The sequence below is a fragment of the Pristiophorus japonicus genome, chromosome 14 (genome assembly GCF_044704955.1).
Source record: "Pristiophorus japonicus isolate sPriJap1 chromosome 14, sPriJap1.hap1, whole genome shotgun sequence".
In the NCBI taxonomy this organism is placed as follows: Eukaryota; Metazoa; Chordata; class Chondrichthyes; family Pristiophoridae; genus Pristiophorus; species Pristiophorus japonicus.
The window spans coordinates 71585612-71600497 of record NC_091990.1 but is presented as its reverse complement, the minus strand read 5'-3'; the positions used below and the strand labels follow the sequence as shown (position 1 = coordinate 71600497).

Here is a 14886-nt window from a genome sequence, read left to right as displayed (position 1 = left end):
GTCAGTAGACTCAGGGTGTATGGGTCAGTACAGACCGGGGGTGTATGGGTCAGTACAGACTGGGGATGTATGGGTCAGTACAGACTGGGGATGTATGGGTCAGTACAGACTGGGGGTGTATGGGTCAGTACAGACTGGGGGTGTATGGGTCAGTAGACTCAGGGTGTATGGGTCGGTACAGACTGGGGATGTATGAGTCAGTACAGACTGGGGGTGTATGGGTCAGTACAGACTGGGGGTGTATGGGTCAGTACAGACTGGGGGTGTATGGGTCAGTACAGACTGGGGGTGTATGGGTCCGTACAGACTGGGGATGTATGGGTCAGTACAGACTGGGGATGTATGGGTCCGTACAGACTGGGGATGTATGGGTCAGTACAGACTGGGGGTGTATGGGTCCGTACAGACTGGGGATGTATGGTTCAGTACAGACTGGGGATGTATGGGTCAGTAGACTCAGGGTGTATGGGTCAGTACAAACCGGGGGTGTATGGGTCAGTACAGACTGGGGGTGTATGGGTCCGTACAGACTGGGGATGTATGGGTCAGTACAGACTGGGGATGTATGGGTCCGTACAGACTGGGGATGTATGGGTCAGTACAGATTGGGGGTGTATGGGTCCGTACAGACTGGGGATGTATGGGTCAGTACAGACTGGGGATGTATGGGTCAGTACAGACTGGGGGTGTATGGGTCCGTACAGACTGGGGATGTATGGGTCAGTACAGACTGGGGGTGTATGGGTCAGTACAGACTGGGGATGTATGGGTCAGTACAGACTGGGGATGTATGGGTCAGTACAGACTGGGGGTGTATGGGTCAGTACAGACTGGGGATGTATGGGTCAGTACAGACTGGGAATGTATGAGTCAGTACAGACTGGGGATGTATGAGTCAGTACAGACTGGGGGTGTATGGGTCAGTACAGACTGGGGATGTATGGGTCAGTACAGACTGAGAATGTATGGGTCCGTCCAGACTGGGGATGTATGAGTCAGTACAGACTGGGGATGTATGGGTCAGTACAGACTGGGGGTGTATGGGTCAGTACAGACTGGGGATGTATGGGTCAGTACAGACTGGGGATGTATGGGTCAGTACAGAATGGGGATGTATGGGTCAGTACAGACTGGGGATGTATGGGTCAGTACAGACTGGGAATGTATGAGTCAGTACAGACTGGGGATGTATGAGTCAGTACAGACTGGGGGTGTATGGGTCAGTACAGACTGGGGGTGTAGGGGTCAGTACTGCTGGAGAAACCCTATGAGACATTGCGGCCACCCATCAGCAGCCAGTGCAGCAAGCCCCAGGACAAGGGCAGGCAGATCACGGACAGTCGTGTGTGCGGGTTGCTATTAAACTGATGATCCACAGAGCGTCACTCAGACCAGAATCCCTGACTGAACAGCAAGCTGTGGGCACAGCTTTGTATGAAGTTGATGCTGAACCTGACTAATGGGGGATCTTAGGTTCACTCACTGCCCCGTTGGCAGGTTTCAGCTGGGCTGGTAGAAGGGCGGTTATATTCCCCCATTACCCTTGGGTCACAGGATCACAGTCAGTCCTCCCACTCCTGACCACCATCCACTGATCCCTGCTGATACGCGGATATCCTGGGTGAAGATAGGAACACGCATGGCTGTGCTGCTCCCCATGGTCAAATATACAACCGCCACTGAGTGAAAAGTGGGCACTTGGGTGAGGGACCAGTGCACAGGTGATGATGACAGACCCTCACCCCCCACAGAGTGCATTGGAGCTGAAATTCTACAGGTGAGCTGTTAAAGGGGTTGCTGATTCACCATAGCCTGTTTTTGTGCTGTTGCTGCAGTGGAATATCCGGCCCACTGTGTTGGGGAGAGTCTGGGAGGAGGTTCACTGAGAGTGGGTTGTGAATGATGGCAGTCGTACCTCGCCAGATAGGAGCTGTGTGGATTGCTCGCTGAGATCCAGCACTCCCTCTCCTAGCTCGTGCTGCCTCAGTTTGCTGGACAATGACTTCAGGTTGTGCTCCAGCTTCAGGACGGTGTCGGCAGCTCTCTGCAATTTCCAGAACGGCAGCCTGCATTCGAGAGCAGAAAGGAAACAGACTCTGCATTAAACCGTTATGTATGCAATAAAGGTACAAACTGAGTACTGTGTAACTGAACAAGGTACACCCTTATCTCTGCTTTATTACGGCCCAAACTGCCTGACTCACAAAATGGCTGGCCTTTTATACCAGAGCAGCACCATGTGCGGGCTGCTCAGTGGCCTCCAACAATGACACCATCTCGTGCCTACAAACAGTGTGTACATATATGATATAAAAACAAAATCGGGCACAACCTCCTATTTTAAATGGAGCGAGAGAGAGAGAGAGAGAGAGCAGTCAGGGGTAAGAGAGGAGAACTAGGTATTCAACAGAGAGAGAGAGAGAGATCGGGGGAAGAGAGGGGAACTAGGTATTCAACAGAGAGAGAGAGAGAGAGAGAGAGAGAGAGATCGGGGGAAGGGAGGGGAACTAGGTATTCAACAGAGAGAGAGAGAGAGATCAGGGGAAGAGAGGGGAACTAGGTATTCAACAGAGAGAGAGAGAGAGAGAGATCAGGGGAAGAGAGGGGAACTAGGTATTCAACAGAGCGAGAGAGAGAGATCAGGGGAAGAGAGGGGAACTAGGTATTCAACAGAGCGAGAGAGAGAGATCGGGGGAAGAGAGGGGAACTAGGTATTCAACAGAGAGAGAGAGAGAGAGATCGGGGGAAGAGAGGGGAACTAGGTATTCAACAGAGAGAGAGAGAGAGATCGGGGGAAGAGAGGGGAACTAGGTATTCAACAGAGAGAGAGAGAGAGATCGGGGGAAGAGAGGGGAACTAGGTATTCAACAGAGAGAGAGAGAGAGATCGGGGGAAGAGAGGGGAACTAGGTATTCAACAGAGCGAGAGAGAGAGATCAGGGGAAGAGAGGGGAACTAGGTATTCAACAGAGCGAGAGAGAGAGATCGGGGGAAGAGAGGGGAACTAGGTATTCAACAGAGAGAGAGAGAGAGAGATCGGGGGAAGAGAGGGGAACTAGGTATTCAACAGAGAGAGAGAGAGAGTTCGGGGGAAGAGAGGGGAACTAGGTATTCAACAGAGAGAGAGAGAGAGAGAGATCGGGGGAAGAGAGCGGAACTAGGTATTCAACAGAGAGAGAGAAAGGGGGAAAGAGAAGGATACTGGGTATTAAGGAGAGAGAGGTTGGGGAAGGAACATAACATTATAAGAACATAAAAACGTAAGAAATAAGAGCAGGAGTCGGCCATTCGGACCCTCGAGCCTGCTCCGCCATTCAATAAGATCATGGCTGATCTTCTACCTCAACTCCACTTTCCCATCTTATCTCCATATCCCTCAATTCCCTTAGTATCCAAAAATGTATCTATCTCTGTCATCAATGCATTCAACAGCTGAGCCTCCACAGCCCTCTGGGTAAGAGAATTCCAAAGATTCATCACCCTTTGAGTGAAGAAGTTTCTCCTCATCTCAGTCCTAAATGGCCGACCCCTTATTCTGAGCCTATGGCCCCTACTTCTAGACTCTCCAGCTAGGGGAAACAGCCTCTCAGCATCTACCCTGTCAAGCTCCTTATCATTTTCTATGTGTCATAGAGAACATCTCTCATTCTTCTAAACTCTAGAGAATATAAGCCTAGTCTACTCAATCTCTCCTCACAGGACAATCCCCTCAGCCCAGGAATCCATCTGGTGAACCTTTGTTGTACTTCCTCAAGTATATCCTTCCTTAGGTAAGGAGACCAAAACTGCACACACTACTCCAGGTGTAGTCTCATCAAGGTCCTATATAATTGTAGTAGGACTTCTTTACACTTATAATCCAATCCTTTTGTAATAAAGGCTAACATAACTGTTATGTATGTAATAACTCGGCAGATCGAATACTGTAAACTAACACAGGTACAAACCTGGCCCTGCTTTATTAGGGCCCAAAGTGATTACATTACATGATGGCTTGCCTTTTATACCTGGGACGCACACATGTGCGTACAGCCCAATGACCTCCAACAATGGCACCACCTGGTGGCTAGTAACGCCAAGCATACATACATGACAATATCCCCCTTTAAGATATTAGTAACAGTCTTTTTACAAATTGAGACGCTCCAGGGCTTTCCGTTCCCGAGCTGATCATCTCAGTTCAATTCCAGCCTTGGGCGAGTGTTCGGAGTCTGTTATGACTGGGTAGTCGATCTGATGGGAGTGGCAATGGCCATGTCAGGGATTGAAAGTCCAGATTCATTGATGACAGCGGAGTCCTCTGATGACTGAGGGTCGGTTGGTTGGTCACTGATTGTGTCTCCCTCAGACTGTTCCGGTTCATCCGTGTGCCGCAGCTTTATCTGATCAACATATCTCCTGAATGTTTGTCCATTCTTGAGCTTGATGATAAACACTCTGTTACCCTCCTTGGCCGTAACAGTACCAGCGATCCACTTGGGACCTTGACCATAATTTAGTACATACACAGGATCGTTAACAGAAATGTCACATGACACAGCAGCGCGATCATGATAGCACTGCTGACTTTGACATCTGTAGTCAACATAATCGTTCAAGTCTGGCTGGACAAGAGAAAGCTTGGTCTTGAGACTTCTCTTCATCAATAGTTCAGCACGGGGGGACCCCGGTAAGCATGTGGGGTCTTGTCCTGTAAGTAAGCAATATGCGTGGCAAGCGAGTCTGCAGTGAACCCTGAGTTACACGTTTCATACTCTGCTTGATGGTTTGGACAGCATGCTCTGCTTGTCCATTGGATGTGGGTTTGAATGGTGCTGACCTCACATGTTTGATACCATTGAGTTTGATGAACTCTTGAAACTCCAGACTAGTGAAGCAAGGTCCGTTGTCGCTTATAACGATATCGGACAGACCATGAGTGGCAAACATGACACGAAGGCTCTCAATGGTAGCTGTGGATGTACTGGATGACATGATTATACACTCTATCCACTTGGAATATGCATCCACCACAACTAAAAACATCTTTCCTAGGAAGGGACCTGCAAAGTCGATGTGGATCCTGGACCATGGTTTAGATGGCCACGAACATTGACTCAGCGGCGATTCCGCTGGTGCTTTACTTAGCTGCATGCAAGTGTTGCACTGATGCACACATGATTCCAGATCAGAGTTAATTCCAGGCCACCATACATGAGACCTGGCAATGGCTTTCATCATGACAATACCGGGATGAGTGCTATGTAGTTCATGTACAAATTTCTCTCTGCCTTTCTTAGGCATAACAACACGATTACCCCACAGTAAACAATCTGATTGAATGGATAGTTTGTCTTTGCGACGGTTGTAAGATTTGGTCTCATCACCCATTTGCTTGGGTATGGTAGACCAATCACCACTAAGGACACAACGTTTCACAACCGATAATATCGGGCCCTGGCTGGTCCAGGTCTTAACTTGTTGAGCCGTGTCAGGGGTTCCTTCACTTTCAAAAGCATCCATAACTAACAGTAGGTCTGCAGGTTGTGGCGTCTCCACCTCCAGTGTGGGCAACGGCAGACGGCTCAGTGCATCGGCACAATTCTCGGCGCCAGGTCGATGGCGAATGACATAATCATAGGCAGATAATGTCAGCGCCCACCTCTGGATGCGGGACGATGCATTGGGATTGATACCTTTGTTTTCCGAAACAATGAAATGAGTGGCTTGTGATCTGTTTCCAGTTCAAACCGAAGACCAAACAGGTACTGATGCATCTTTTTAACCCCATACACACAGGCTAATGCTTCTTTTTCTATCATGCTGTAGGATCTTTCTGCCTTTGACAAACTTTTAGAAGCATACGCAACAGGTTGTAGATTACCTGACTCATTAGCTTGTTGGAGCACGCAACTAACTCCATATGACGAAGCATCACAGGCCAATACTAGTTGCTTACATGGATCATACCAGCAGCTTGTTAGAGCAAAGCAGATTAGTAGCTTTCTCAAAAGCTCTTTCTTGAGATGCACCCCAAACCCAGTTGTCGCCTTTTCTTAGCAGCATGTGCAGTGGCTCTAATGAAGTGCTCAATCTAGGTAGGAAATTACCGAAGTAGTTGAGGAGACCAAGGAACGAATGCAGCTCCGTCACATTCTGAGGCTTGGGTGCATTTTTGATGGCCTTGGTTTTTGAGTCCATAGGCCTGATGCTGTCAGCAGCAATTTTCCTCCCCAGGAATTCGACTTCCGGTACCATGAAGACGCACTTCGAACGTTTCAGTCTGAGTACCACTTTGTCCAGACGACGTAGAACCTCTTCCAGGTTGTTCAGATGTTCACGACCTGTGACCAGGATGTCATCTTGGAACACGACGGTTCTAGGGACAGACTTCAGTAGACTCTCCATGTTCCTCTAAAATATGGCTACAGCCGAGCGAATTTCGAAAGGACACCTGTTATAGATAAACAGTCCTTTATGAGTGTTGATGCACGTAAGTTTCTTCGACATTTCGACCAGCTCCTGAGTCATGTAGATCGACGTCAGATCCAGTTTAGTGAACAACTTCATCCCGGCTAGTGTTGCAAACAGGTCATCAGCCTTCGGTAATGTTTTGAAACTCGGTTGATCGTAACCTTGTAGTCTCCACAAATCCTCACAGTGCCATCACTCTTCAACAGAGGAACAATGGAGCTGGCCCATTCGTTAAATTCGACCAGTGATATGACCCCTTCACGCTGGAGTCTGTCCAGTTCGATTTCGACCTTCTCCCTCATCATGTATGGAACTGCCCGAGCTTTATGATGGACGGGTCTTGCATCCGAATCCACGTGGATCTACACTTTGCTCCCGTGAAATTGACGATGCCTGGTTCAAACAGCGAAGGGAACTTGTACAGCACTTGAGCACATGGAGTATCATCCTCCGACGACAGCGCTTTGATATCGTTCCCATTCCATTTGATTTTTTCTAGCTAATTCTTGCCGAACAGCGTTGGACCATTGCCTAGAACAATCCATAACGGTAAATCATAAACCGCACCATCATACGACACTTTGAGTACTGCACTGCCAATCACCGTTATGAGTTCTTTAGTGTACATATGCAACTTGGCATTGACTGGATTCAGCTTAGGCCTCACAGCCTTAGTCATCATCATCATAGGCGATCCCTCAAACGAGGATGACTTGCTTCCACGAGAGTTCACAGATGTTTCAATGAAGGAACCGATGTTCCAGTCCTGAACTCCAGTTGAGGGTTTGGACGATGCCTGTGTGTGAATTTTTTTAACTGTGGTGACCGTTGCACATCAGCCACCACATAGCTTGACAAAGCTCGGCCTTTATCTAGTGGCAAGGATTAACCAGGATGACTGGAGACCAGCTCTGCTGCACAGACCTAGTGCGCATACATATCGCAGTATGGGCAGATCCGTGCTGCCCCTGGGCCCTCGGCTCTTCTGGGCCCCGTACCCTAATTCGCCGCACCTTCGCCCACGATGTTCCAGGGCCCGCTGCTCCAGCTCTATTTACAGCCCCGACCTGCGGTGGTGTTCTCACATAGGTCAGGGCGGCCTTAGTATCCCACAGCTTGTCGAATGTCCTCTGACTCATTATTGATTGACTCGCACCCGTGTCCAATTCCATCGGTACCGGCACACCGTTAAGTTTCAAGTTAATCATTATCGATTGGCTCTTTGTTAGGAACGAATACAGTCCATACACTTCCTCCTCTGGTATCTTGGATTGCATATCCGGATCCGCGCTATACTGATCATCATCCTCCACATGGTGTGTCGCAGCACACTTGCTCAGTTGCGGACACATGCGCTGGAGATGCCCCAGTCTCGAACAGCCTTTACAAGTGTACTGTTTAAACCGACACTGCTGAAGCCGGTGATTGCCCCCACAACGCCAACACGGTGAAATCGGATTCATTCCCGTTGGCGGACTTTGGGCAGCCACAGGTTTTGCATACGCAGTCGATTAGGCCCTGCATTATGCAGCTCTGCCAAACGACGATATAGTCTTGTTTACAGTACTTGCCAAGTTCCAATTTTTCGATGATATCTTCTTTAAGTTTTTGTCCATCATCATGCATGCCTGGGTAATCGTGATGGCCTTGCTCAAATCCAGCGTCTCCGCTGCCAGTAGCTTATGCACGATCACCTCGTGGTTGATGCCGATTACAAAGAAGTCCCGCAGCATGTCTCCCAACGCATTTTCGAAGTTACACGGTCCAGCTAGATGTCTTAGGTCGGCAACGAATTCCAACACATCCTGGCCTTTAGAAAGGATGTGCTTGTAGAATCAATATCGTGAGATGATGATGACTTCTTCTGGTTTGAGATGGTCACGTACCAGAGCACACAATTTCTCATACTCCTTGTCCATTGGACTTGCAGGCGAGAGAAAATTCTTTGAGTCCATAGATTTTCAGACTGCAAACCGTGAGGAAGACCGCCCTGCGCCTAACTGCGTCAGTGGGTTCCTCCATTTTGTTGGCCATGAAGTAATGGTCCAGGCGAGCTACAAAAACTGCCTAGAGCTCTCCCTCCACGAATCTCTCCAGAATTCCAATTGTGCTCAGTTTTGCATGCGAAGGTTCTTAAGTTACCTTATCGCCAAATGTTATGTATGTAATAACTCGGTAGACTGAATATTGTAAACTAACCCAGGTACAAACCTGGCTCTGCTTTATTAGGGCCCAAAGTAATTACATTACATGATGGCTTGCCTTTTACACGTGCGTACAGTCCAATGACCTCCGACAGTCGCGCCACCTGGTGGCTAGTAACCTCAAGCATACATATATGACAATAACATTTGCTTTCCTAATTGGTTGCTGTACCTGCATGTTAACCTTCTGTGATTCATGTACAAGGACCAACATTTCCCAGTCTCTCACTATTTGAAACCTATTATACTTTTCTAATTTTCCTGCCAGGGTGGATAATTTCACACTTCTCCATTTGACATCTTCTTGCCCACTTACTTAACGTGTCTACATCCCTTTGCAGCCACTTTGCATTCTCCTCACAGCTTACTTTCCAATCTAACTCTGCATTGTCGGCAGATGACCAAAAGTTTGGTCAAAGAGGTAAGTTTTAAGGAACGTCTTAAAGGAGGAAAGAGTGGTAAAGAGGCAGAGAGGTTTAGGTAGGGAATTCCAAAATGTAGGACCTAGGCAACAGAAAACACGGCCACCGATGGTTGAGCGATTATAATCAGGGATGCTCAAAAGGGCAGAATTTGTGGAGCGCAGACATCTCGTGGCATTGTGAGGCTGAAAGAGATTACAGAGATAGGGAGGAGCGAGGTCTTGGCGGAATTTGTAAATAAGGATGATAATTTTGAAATCGAAGCGTTGCTTAACTGGGAGATCAGCGAGCACAGGAGTGATGGGTGAACGGGACTTGTTGCGAGCTAGGACACGGACAATTGAGTTTTGGATGGCCTCAAGTTTACGTAGGGTAGAATGCAGGAGGCCAGCCAGGAGAGCATTGCAATAGTCAAGTTTAGAGGCAACAAAGGCATGGATGAGGGCTTCAGCAGCAGATGAGCTGAGGCAAGGCCGGAGTCAGGCGATGTTACGGAGGTGGAAATAGGCGGTTTTAGTTATGCCAGTTCTCCTCTCTTTCATAGCATGAAACAAGACAGAAGGAGGTCATTTGGCCCATCATTCCTGAGCTGGCTCTTTGATCCCAGTTAATCCCACTTCCCCGGTTCTTTCCCCATACCCATGTAATTTTTTTCCCTTCAAGTATTTATCCAATTCTCTTTTGATGTTACAATTGAATCTGCTCCCACCACCCTTTCAGGCAGTGCATTCCAGATCACAACAGCTCGCTACATAGACAATGCTTCCTCATGTCGCCTTTGGTTCCTTTGTCAATCACCTTAAATCTGTTCCTCTGGTCACCAACCCTTCTGCTGGAAACAGTTTCTCCTTATTTACTCCTCTTAACCTTCTCTGATCTAAGGAGAACAACCCAAGCTTCTCCAGTCTGTCCGCATAACTGAAGTCCCTCATCCCTGGTACCATTCTTGTAAATGTCTCCAGCACCTTCGCCTCAGCCTTCATATCCTTCCGAAAATGCCCAGAATTGGACACAATACTCCAGCTGGGGCCTAACCAGTGTTTTATAAAGGTTTAGCATAACTTCCTTGTTTTTGTACTGTATTTCTCTATTAATAAAGCCAAGGATTCCATATGCTTTTTAACAGTCTTCCCACCTTGTCCTGCCACCTTCAAAGATGTTTGTACGTACATCCCCCCAGGTCTCTCTGTTCCTGCATCCCTTTTAAAATTGTACCATTTATTTCATATTGCCTCTCCTCATTCTTCCTACCAAAATGTATCACTTCACACTTATGTGTGTTAAATTCCATCTTTCATGTGTCTGTCCATTTTGTCCTGAAATGTGTCCTCATTGTTTACTACATTTTTGAGTTTTATGTTATTTGCAAACTTTGAAATGATGCCCTGTATACCCAAGTCCAGGTCATTAATATATATCAAAAAGAGCAGTGGCCCCAACACCGAACCCAGGGGAACACCCTGTATACTGCCCTCTGGTCTGAGAAACAACCGTTCACCACTACTCACTGCTTTCTGCTCCTGAACCAATTTTGTATCCATGCTGCCACGGGCTTTAAATTTGTTAACAGGTCTATCATGTGGTACGTCGTCAAACTTTTGAAAGTCCATATACACATCAACCACACTACCCTCATCGAGAACCGCCAACCTTTTAAGTATCTCCTCTTTATCTACTTTTATCCTATCCAATTTCTCTACTGCCTCCACTATCATCATCATAGGCAGCCCCTCGAAATGAGGATGACTTGCTTCCACACCAAAAAAGGGCGAGTTCACAGGTGCTTCAATGAAGGACTACATCCTGAAGGGTGGAAAATGCCTGTGTGTGGATTTTTTTTAACGTATAGTGGCCGTTGCACACCAGCCACCACACGGGCTCCATCACTGCTACATTGACAGTATCTTCTCTAGTGCAAAGTAATCATTTCGTACCTCAGTCATGCCCACTGCCTCCTCAACAAGATTTCCTTTTCCCTAATCGCCCCCACCCTTTCTTTGACTGCCCTTTTACTAGTTATGTGTTTATAAGACTTTGCGGTTCCCTTTTATGTTAGCCGCTAATCTACTCTCTCTTTGCCTTTTATTCCCTTTATTAAATCTCCGCTGTACTTTCTATATTCAGCCTCCCCGACCTCTCTCTCTCTTTAATACCCAGTTGCTCTTTCCTTTTGTTCCCAACTCTCTCATTTCCAACAATCTCATTTCACCCACACTCATTTCTTTTGGCCCCATTCTGCCTGATTTATCCTGCTATTCTTTTTAAAATCACAATCTGTTTAAGACTTTTTCTGAACAGAAAGTTTTTTTTAAAAAGGAGTCCGTTCTGATCAAACCAAACAGCGAGCACTGCCACGGGAGGCCTACTAGTAGGGACCAGAAGTGTTCGCTCCTTACCGCAGAATGCTGGTGTCTGGGAGAGTAGGATGGGCTGCAGGGTTCACATTTCCCACTTGTTGGTGGACTGTTGTGAGGCTGTCGCTGACACACACCGTGTACCTCAGAGGCTCCATCTCAGCACTGGGCAGCAGCCCCAGGCACAGCCGCTTCCTGCTGTCAATCCCAACGTGCAATGGGACTTCCTGCTGAACCTGCACAGCCACGCCTGGCGGCAGAGAGAGAGAGAGACAGGCACACACAAAGTAACGGGGGTAGAAACAGATCTCGCCCTCTGCCCACCTCCCAACACTCCCCCATTACAACACAAAAGCAAAATACGTGGATGCTGGAATCTGAAATAAAAACAGAAAATGCTGGAATTCTCAGCGGGTCAGGCAGCAGCTATGGAGAGAGAAACAGAGTTAATGTTCTGTGACTCTTCGTCAGAACTGGAAAAGTTCTTAAGGAAGTGCAGGGGGCAGTGAAAGGGGGAGGGGAGGAAAGAACAAAAGGGAAGGTCTGTGATAGGGTGGAAGGCAGGAGAGATTAGAGAGATGAAAGGGATGATGGGCACAAATGAGATGGTAATGGGACAAGTGACTGGTGGAGTGCCGCAGGGTTCAGTGCTGGGACCCCAGCTCTTTACAATATACATCAATGATTTGGATGAAGGAACTGAATGTAATATCTCCAAGTTTGCAGATGACACTAAACTGGGTGGCGGTGTGAGCTGTGAGGAGGACGCTAGGAGGCTGCAGGGTGACTTGGACAGGTTAGGTGAGTGGGCAAATGCATGGCAGATACAGTATAATGTGGATAAATGTGAGGTTATCCACTTTGGGGGCAAAAATGCAGACAGAATATTATCTGAATGGCGGCAGATTAGGAAAAGGGGCGGTGCAACGAGACCTGGGTGTCATGGTACATCAGTCATTAAAAGTTGGCATACAGGTACAGCAGGCGGTGAAGAAGGCAAATGGTATGTTGGCCTTCATAGCTAGGGGATTTGAATATAGGAGCAGAGAGGTCTTACTGCAGTTGTACAGGGCCTTGGTGAGGCCTCACCTGGAATATTGTGTTCAGTTTTGGTCTCCTAATCTGAGGAAGGACGTTCTTGCTATTGAAGGAGTGCAGCGAAGGTTCACCAGACTGATTCCCGGTATGGCAGGACTGACATATGAGGAGAGACTGGATCAACTGGGCCTTTATTCACTGGAGTTTAGAAGGATGAGAGGGGATCTCATAGAAACATATAAGATTCTGACGGGACGGGACAGGTTAGGTGCGGGTAGAATGTTCTCGATGTTGGGGAAGTCCAGAACCAGGGGACACAGTCTTAGGATAAGGGGTAGGCCATTTAGGACTGAGATGAGGAGAAACTTCTTCACTCAGAGAGTTGTTAACCTGTGGAATTCCCTACCGCAGAGAGTTGTTGATGCCAGTTCATTGGATATATTCAAGAGGGAATTAGATATGGTCCTTACGGCTAAGGGGATCAAAGGGTATGGAGAGAAAGCAGGAAAGGGGTACTGAGGGAATGATCAGCCATGATCTTATTGAATGGTGATGCAGGCTTGAAGGGCCGAATGGCCTACTCCTGCACCTATTTTTCTATGTTTCTAAAAGATGAGTGTGAATGACTCACCGCTCGGGTAAAATGCCACTGGGACCATCCTCACTCAAGTGGCCACTCCCCATGGGTGAGCCAAGCCAGTGAGCATTTGCCTGGCTATTGGACTGTAGTGGGCTTCACCGCCTGTCCTCACCCAACATTGCAATGTGAGTCACAGATCAGCGGCAGGAATCCTGTCCGACCTTAGTTTGCCCAAGGTCAATGGTCACAGCCCAACAGCACCGGCCCTGGGCTCAAACCTGGGACCTTGCTAGCCTGCATGCCTTGGCTATTTACTGCGTTCACCAGAGGGGAACCTCCACACACTCGGTGACCTGCAACAATGAATGGTTTGGGCTCAGTGTGCCATGGCTCTAGTTCCGATAAACCCACACGACCTGAAAGCCATCAGGTCACTTCGCAGTTGGCAGTTTCTCAGACTTGATTTACAGACTGTGGCCTGTGTTTGTGGGAGGTTCTAATCAGCTGTGTGTGTCATATGTGCCTTACTCCCTATCCCACCCCACCTCAGGAACTACTGATCCTCCTCACATTTCTCTGCCTGACCATCACCTGATCACACACTAATCCCAATAAATCCTTGCTGGCAGCAGTGTCCTGTTCTTGGGATTCCAGGGCAGCAGATGCAGTCTGAAGTGTCGACACAGCTGATTTGAAGAGACCAAACACAAGGAGCCTTGATGGAATGTCTTTAACATTTGTATAACAGGCAAGGACAAGTTCTTCCCGTGTCTTCCTTGGGTCTTACTCTCCTGTTCCGCTGGCTACCCTGCTGCTCTCTCGCTCTCCCGATAATTCAGCCAAACGGACGTTCTTAGTGTGTCAAACTGGGCCATGTTGGGCACGGGGGGGGGGGGCGGGTGGAGGTCACCGCCTGATCCGGCCCACTGCCCCCACACACCCACATTGTCCAGCAATGCCTGATATTTATCCCCTCTCCACTCGCTGCTGCTCCAGGTAAGATCAGCTGACTCCGTGCAGACTGGGGATGGGAGATGGGACCTTCCTGCACGGAGGGGCTCAGTTACACACAGAGCGGAGCATTTCCCGACTGAGGCCCGCAGGGAGCTCCCAGCCTCAAATCCCCGAGCTGGCAGCTTCCTGAAATAGCACCACTCGACATTACCGAGGGAATGTCGTCAAGGAGACCCGGTGTCTGTCAACAAGGGCCGCTGGCCCGGCTGTCATAGTTTCAGGGAAATAGGATATACCCTGGAGACCCTTGGCTTCTCATTAAAAGCTTGGAGTGTTCCTTACATCCTCCCAGACCCCAGCTCAATAACAAGTGTCCCAAAATAGCGGGACGCTAGCAGACTTGTGAAGCCACGGCTGTTGCTCAGTGTGATGAATTCTGTGTGGGTCGTCCCGCCACATCACAGGGAACTGCGTGGACAGGGAGTGTGGCTCAGAGATGGGACCCCAGGAGTGTGGGATCCTGGAGTCAAAGGCTGTATTTTATCTCATTATTAGCCCAGACACCGGAAGGCTCAAAGTGTTAACCACGGCCCCTGAGATTACAGTTCCTTTGCCTTAGCTTGTGAGGTAGTCATATACAGATCGTATCAAGTATTCAGGAGTAATTACTTTACCCAGAGAGTGGTGGGAATGTGGAACTCACTGCCACATGGAGTAGGTGAGGCAGGTCATAGAATCTTATAGCACAGAAGGCGGCCATTCGGTCCATCGTGCCTGTGCCGGCTCTTTGAAAGAGCTGTCCAATTTAATCCCACAACCAAAATTTTCCCCCAAACCCTGAAAATGAGTCCCCTTCAAGTACATGTCCAGTTGACTTTTGAA

The 14886-nt window shown here is 48.3% G+C and overlaps 1 protein-coding gene across 2 annotated transcripts in view; it reads right to left on the bottom strand.

Moving 5' to 3' along the window:
- The window catches only part of LOC139279948 (SITS-binding protein), a 153714-nt gene that overhangs the window by 82141 nt on the left and 56687 nt on the right, over window positions 1-14886 (bottom strand). For both annotated transcript variants that reach the window (XM_070899294.1, XM_070899295.1), the window contains exons 3-4: window positions 11475-11682; window positions 1916-2066 (exon numbers count right to left, since the gene is read on the bottom strand). In XM_070899294.1, the coding sequence (XP_070755395.1) occupies window positions 1916-2066; window positions 11475-11682 (359 nt within the window). The remainder of the gene's footprint in view (window positions 1-1915; window positions 2067-11474; window positions 11683-14886) is intronic.